The sequence below is a fragment of the Psittacula echo genome (assembly GCF_963264785.1).
Source record: "Psittacula echo genome assembly, chromosome: 2".
NCBI lineage: Eukaryota > Metazoa > Chordata > Aves > Psittaciformes > Psittacidae > Psittacula > Psittacula echo.
The window spans coordinates 93,617,820-93,624,703 of NC_137737.1; the positions used below are offsets into that span (position 1 = coordinate 93,617,820).

Sequence of the window (6,884 nt, forward strand, 5' to 3'; positions counted from 1 at the left end):
TATCTGTGTGGTGGATGGGCTGCGAATGCTTCTGAATCACACGTCGAGAGCACTATCCACCCCACCCCACCCCCCCCGCGTCGTTGGCTGCACTCTATTTAATGTCAAAACGGTAAAGCATCTGTCCTGAAGTGCTGAAATATTCATGGCGGATCAGCGACTCTCCATACGGGCGGAGGAGCCGGGAAGCTAAAACGGTTCTTTAAAAGAGCAAATTTTCCATGTGAAACAATTGCTCCCCCCTCCTCTCCCTCTCCCCCCATCGGCCCGGGTGGCTGCCAGGGCTCAGCACTGCGCGGTAAAGCGCGGAGCATCCAAGCATGCCTCCCGCGGATACCTTCCTACAGCGACAGTGCAACGCTGAGCCTCCTCTCCCTGAAGCCTGTTGACAGTCCTTGGAATTACCGGGCCCGGCGCCGAAGGGGAATTTTGATCCCTAAAAGATGTTTTGTTGCCCAATGCAAAACGCCACCATTTGTGTTACCTCTGAAACAGACAATTTATTGGAGTGAACATACCTTTTAACATATTTTTTTTTCTTTTCTCAAGATAAATTTGTGCAGTAGGTGTAAACTTAGTAGAAGTGCTGTTTGTGAATTATATGCTAACAAGGAAATCAGGAGGAAAAACTCTCGGAAAGTCTTTATAACTAATGTCGGCATGCCTTAAATTAAATCTGAATTAAAATTTCCCGTTTGTAAACTTTCGGATGTAAACTTTTAGAAGTAGGTCTACGCTATAGCACGTGCTTTTTGGACATGGAATTAAATAACTTTCACGACATTGATCCCTTAAAGTCGCAGCCAGGAGAAATTCTTCAGAACAGCAATGACCAAAGTCTGTCCGTTGAACTGAGCAAACTGAATTTTAAATCCTCGGTTAAAAAAAAAAAAAAAAAAAAAAAAAGAAGAAAACAAGTTTTATATTTAAATTTAAACTCTCGCAAGTCTCTTTTCAGTGTAGCTGACTCTTCAAGCGCTCCAAAGTCCTCCAGCCCTCGGCGGGTTTGTTAGGAACAAAACATTTTGTTTCCTGATTTAGGAAAGGCCAGAAACTCTTTGTTTGAGTCATGGTGGGCCAGGTTTGAGAGTTGCCCTTTGAGCCCATTGGCGCCGTTCCCCACCGCGCGTCCCAAGGCTCCTGTTTCCAGGATGGCTCCTTTGGTGGTGGCCCAGGATACTGTCGTGTTGCTCAGGGCTTGGTTCAAAGTACTGTGCCTGAACAGAGGGTCGTGAAACACCCCGTCCACCCAGTTCCTGAGGTTGGTGACCGGCGAATCTTGGTGCCTATCGATGACACTGACCGGGGCGGAGACGGCGGCGGCGGCGGCCGAGCCCCCGGGCCGCTTCAGCATGCAGGAGGGGTACTCGGCCTGGTTGAGGGAGGTGGCGGTGTGCGCCAGGGACCAAATCCTGGGCTTCGCCTCCAGCAGCTGCTGCCCCTGCTGGAAGCACATTTTGGACTCGCAGCCGCGCTGCCTAGCGCCGAGTGGGTCGGGGCCGCACTCTTCCGCCGCCGGCTTCAGGCAGCTTCGAGCCCGCCCCGCTGCAGCCTCTTCTTCCTCCTCTTCCTCTCCGCCGGCGGTCTGCGGCTGCGGCATCTTGGCGGGGGGCTCGTCGGCCCGTGGCGGGTGGCTGCCGCCTGGGAGCTGGTGCGGGAGCGGGTGCGGGAAGGGCCGTCTCAGCTCGCACTCAGAGCTCTCCGACTCGGCGGCGTCCAGGTCCTCCAGGTCGCTGAGCTCCAGCTCCTTCTCCTCCTTGCCCGTGGGCTCTGCGGGGTGGGGGCAGGGGAAGGGACAGCAAAAACAAGACACACGGTCACTGCCGGCGCCACGCTGCCCGCGGCCGCCCCCAGCAGCGGGGCCAGGCCCGCCCCGGGGACGAGCGGGCGGCCAAGGCCCTAAGTGCCTGGTTTGGGCAGGATACCCTCGGCTTTCCCGCTTTTCATCGCCTCTTCCTGAGAGCCCTCTTCTTCCTCCTCCTCCTCTTCCTCGTAGGGCCGCTTCTCGTCCGAACACTTGTTCCGTGGGGGCCAAGTCATCTTGTTCTCCTTTTTGAGCCGCCGACGGGCGTTGGCAAACCAGGTGGAGACCTGGGTGAGGGTCATCTTGGTGATGATGGCCAGCATGATCTTCTCGCCCTTGGTGGGGTAGGGGTTCTTGCGGTGCTCCTGCAGCCAGGCCTTCAGCGTGCTGGTTGTCTCCCGGGTGGCGTTCTTCCGCCGTGTCCCGCCGTCCATCGTTCCGTACCTGCGGACACAGGGGGCGAACCCGCAGCATGACACGGCGCCCTCATCCCCCACTTTGCCTCCGGCCATGCCCGACGCAGGGTCGCAGGGCCCCGGCACTGTCTGCTTGCCTACGGAATTCCCTGAGGCGGCTGGACCAGAAAGGGGGGAAATGGGTGAGGGCAGCTCAGCTTTGAGAGTGCGATTTGGCTCGAGAATTCAGGCCGAGGAAGGGCTCAGCTAACAGCAGCACAGGGCGATGCAAATCCTCACTGTGCCATGACGGTGGTGGTGGTGGCAGGAGGGGGTAAAGCACCTTGCCTTTATTGGTGGTGAAGTCAATGACAACTTTTGAGGCAGCAGGGAAATCCTAGCATCTTACAAACACACAGAAATCCCATTTTCCTGCAGTTCGATCACTCCTCCCCAAGCGGAATATATCTGGGTGACCCCAGGGTGTAACTGTTAATAGAAATATATTTCCCCCTACTCCTTTTATTGGTAATCTCTCCTACCCTTTTGTTCCTGAAATTGTAGGAACCTAACACAGATGACACTGGGCTGTGACTGAATATTTAATGCACATCCTCCAGGAAAGGTCATCAGCACCCAATGGGCCTCCGAGCCTGGAACGGTGCGTAAGTGGGTTTGCGCTGGTTCAAAAGTAACACACGCACCGGGGATGCCCAGGCGCCTAAGCCTGCCTCCGCGCAGGGAAAAGATAATTACCAAGGCCACCGCCGTGGAGAGGGACCGGTGACCCCGCGCCTGCGTCCCTGCGGGAGAGGGGCTCTTCGAAGGCGGCACGGCAGGGGCGGGAGGGGGATGCCGGGCGGCGGAGAGGCAGGTCCGCGGCGGGGCGGGCGGGGAGTGGGCAGGCGGGCGGGGGGCGGTGGAGAGAGGATGGGCTTCTTACCTGTCGTACTGGTACTGGCTGAGGGTGTGATCGTAGGGGTAGTAGGCAGCCGCCGGGGCGATTCCCGCATGCGCAGACCCGCTCCCGTCCTTCGTCTCCAAACTGTTCTGTAAGAGACACCGCGCCGCCGCCCTCAGCCCCCGCCGCAGTGACCGACCGGCCCCCCCCCGAGGGGGGGGGGGGATATAGGAGAGGATATAGGGGAAGGGGGGGAGTGGGGGAAGGACCTTTCCTAAGGCCTTCCGGCCGCGGCGGCAGCGAGATCAATAGAGACATTAACTCTCGCTGTTAAGGTGCTAGGAAAAAAAAAAGCGGGGGGAAAACCCCTAAGGCTGGCCGGGATGAGTGCATCATTTTTTGACGAGCCGGGGTCTGAGACCACCCCCACCCTCCAAACTACCCTTCCGGGCGGTCACTCCGCACTCGGTCGCCAGCGCCCGCGTCAAGCGCGACTTTTAATTGCAATACCGTGAGATCCTCTCCGGGCTTGAATAATTAATGACCGCGGGGTTGGCAGCGCCGGTCGGCGGGAGCGGGATGTCGCGGGAAAGGGGGAGGAAGAGAAGGAGGAGAAGCTCCCGGGGCTGTCCCCACCGCGGAGGGGTACCGGCCACCGCTCCCGGGGAAGCGCGGGTTCGGCGCGGGGGACGGTCTGTCGGCGGAGCCGCCGGGGCTGCTTACCAAGGAGTAGAAGGCGGGAGCCTCGGTGCCGTAGGTCACGTAGTTTCCATATCCCTGGGGCCCGGCGTAGGGGCTGCTGTAGACCCCCAAGGCGGCGGCGGAGCTGAGTTCGTGCCGGGCGGTGGCGAGCAGACGGCTCTCGTAAACCGGGCAGTACACCGGTGCCTGGGCGGGGGCCGCCGCCCCGCTTTCGGCCAGCGTCCGGCCGCTGGACTCGCAGCACGTCGTCAGGGAGTTGGTGCTCATCAGGAACTGGAGGGAAAGAGAGCGGCGCTGGGCGCGGGCGGGGAGTTGGGGAAGGGGACGACGACGGGGGACGACTTCCCAAAATAACCGAGTTCGGGTTTATATTTGTTATTTCTTATCAGGTCGCAGCTTTGGGGTGTCACACCCCCTGCCTCCCCCCCCCCCCCCCTCCGCGTTTTACTTCCATCAGCATAAACTGGAGGTTGCAGAGGTGCAAGTATTTTACCAGTCTACCCCCAACAACAACCACCACCCCCCTCCCCATGGCTCTGGGCGTTTAATCCCCTGTACCACGTCGCTCCAGCCCTTTGCATTGAAAAAACACCTAACTTTTCTGGTGCGCTCTCACAAGGCTGGGTATACACCAGTTTTTTCCCCTTGCAGTACGCTTCCCATCTGCGTTTTTTAACCTTCCCCCACCCCCCAAATAACTCATGCATATTTATTTTGACTGCGAGTTTGTAGCAGCCACGCACGCATCTGTTATTAACCTGCTGGTTTACAATATTCCATTATGCTCCCACGGTCCGGACCTCAGCACTTGCGTGTTTAATTGGTAAACTGTGTATTTAATCGGGAAAGAGAAAGAAAGCGCTGGGGTACAGGGGGAGGGGGATATCTGTAGCTTCTCTGCTCACTATTCCCACCTTTATAGCCCTCCTCCCTCTCCATTATCACCCTTTAACGCCCGAAATCACGCGTGTTCCTTCCCGGCCAGGGTACCGCTTCCGCAACCCTGGGGAGGACCGCTGCGCCCTCAGCCCCGGCGGAAGTCATCAGCAAGGGCTGAGGTTCAATCAGTTCCCGCTGGCAGGCAAAACATTCTTACCTGGGGTGCAGAGGAGTAAGGATAGCCAAACTGAGGATATGACATGGTACAGAGGCTCCCGGTTATCTAGAAACAAGGCGAGACGTCTGATCTGCACGCTATTGCAGCCTGGCTCTGCTCTGTTGTACCAATTGATTGGTAACCACAGGTCCCTAGATGCTTATAGGACGAAGCAAAAAACCACATTTAATTTATTTACATGAAATGTTAAACTTTCTTTCCTTTCCTTTTCCTTTTTTTTTTTTTTTTTTTTTTTTTTTTTTTTTTTTTTTTAAGCCGATGGGGAAAAACTAACAATGAAAAAGATGCACAGTGATTTTAGCACCTTCCCCTCTACACCTATGAAACAAAAATTATTGTTACGTGTGGGCTCCAAGGCTGGTAAACATGACGGCAGAAATACATAGTTTGCACCCACGGAAAAATAAAAGGGGGGGGGGGTTGTGGGTGTGATAAAAGCGATAAAAATACATCAGTTCAGAAGCACGTTGTTTTAAAAGAGCCGAGCCTCTGACGTCACGCAAAACCTATTCAGATTAACCTGCCTGGAAGTTTAACATTCATTTTCGGGACCTTTCCCCTGACGTGGAAAAGAGAGTCTCAGCATGCCTCTTAACAGAAGCGAAACCTTCCCTAACAGGAGCGAAAGTTTGGAAAGCTCTCTGGCACAGGCTGCCTTCAGCATCTCCATGGATTTCTGCGGGGAAGGGAAGGACTGGGTTTAATCTGAAGGATCAATGTTGTATTAGCTAAGATTTCCCCCACCCTCCTTAGTCACTGAAGGGCTGGTAAGCACTTTTAATTAGAAATTAATTAATGAGCAGCTGCTTCTTCCCACCCCACAGTAATAATTAGTCTCAATTACAAACAAGACATATGAAGGGACACACGACTGAGTCTTCATTTAAGATTTAATCAACAGTTAAAATTAGCGCTACCGCTGACAATAAAGCACATGACATGGCAATCCTTGCTTTTCTTTTCGGCTTTTATTCCCGACATGTGATTACAGGTAGGAAACCCTACAAGCGTGTTCCGGAGAATGATTGAAAGGACGTGACTTTTCACGTTAGAACTGCTTTGATCCCATCGCAAAGCTCCGCTGGAAAAGCCAGCCTTTGGCGGGGCGAGGGCCTTAGCCAGCTTGCCTAGGCTCAGAGGTGCGCGCAGCTGGACCGAGGAGGGGGAGAGTGGAGGGAGAAGGGAATAGACCTCAAAGGTACCAAGTGTTGTTTCTCACCCAAGAGCATCCCATCCACCTCTTTCTTGGTGATTCGGTACTTCCCCGGGATTCCCTGATAGAAAGAAGGGCTGAAAAGGGGTCTCACCTCCATCACCCCCTTTCTCCTTCCCAACACACACCGCCGCTGCCAGCAGCCTTCCTATACTTTGGGGCTTGAGGAAGCCCCTTCCCCAGGCAGGCAGCATCCCAGGAGCGGGGCAGGCTCCGTGTAGCGGCCGTCGGGGGAAGATGCTGGGGCCCTTCGGCCACCTCCGCCGTCCGGCGGCCCCAGAATCTCCCCTCGACGGCCAGCTACCTCCGGGCCAGGGCGAGTAGTCAGGAGTCGGGCGGGTGGAGGAACCTCCGGAGGCAGCTCCGAGGCTGAAGCCGGGCTGTTGGTGCAGTTGAATGCTGCTCCGTGGTGTGCAGACTTGCTCAGAGATTCCTGGGTTCAGACATGTGAATAGCCCCAGGGTCACACTCTAATTAATGATGATGTTCTCTTCTTCTCCCCAGCTGGAAGACTGCCTCCCAGAAACGAATCTGCCCACACTGACAGCTCGATTGAGGGTGATTGATGACTATCTGGAGACCACAGTACACATAATATAATATCTGCTGCGTAATTGCTTTAATTTACAGATGAAAATACTAGTTCTCGGATTGAGTTAGACTACAACGAGCAGCTTTTTATGGCGCTTTAGAGTGTTTGCAAATAAAAGATATCAGATACACTACATGCAAATTATCCTGACAGCTCACTA

The 6,884-nt window shown here is 55.1% G+C and overlaps 1 protein-coding gene across 1 annotated transcript; it reads right to left on the reverse strand.

Moving 5' to 3' along the window:
- Positions 1 to 582: 582 nt before the first annotated feature.
- IRX4 (iroquois homeobox 4) lies at positions 583 to 5,388 on the reverse strand. The gene is made up of 5 exons (XM_080610339.1): positions 4,899 to 5,388; positions 3,824 to 4,075; positions 3,143 to 3,249; positions 1,926 to 2,248; positions 583 to 1,770 (listed from the first exon to the last, which is right to left on the reverse strand). The coding sequence occupies exons 1-5, from the start codon at positions 4,941 to 4,943 to the stop codon at positions 1,010 to 1,012; spliced, it is 1,488 nt and encodes a 495-aa protein (XP_080466465.1). The 5' UTR covers positions 4,944 to 5,388; the 3' UTR covers positions 583 to 1,009.
- Between the last annotated feature and the right edge of the window lie 1,496 nt (positions 5,389 to 6,884).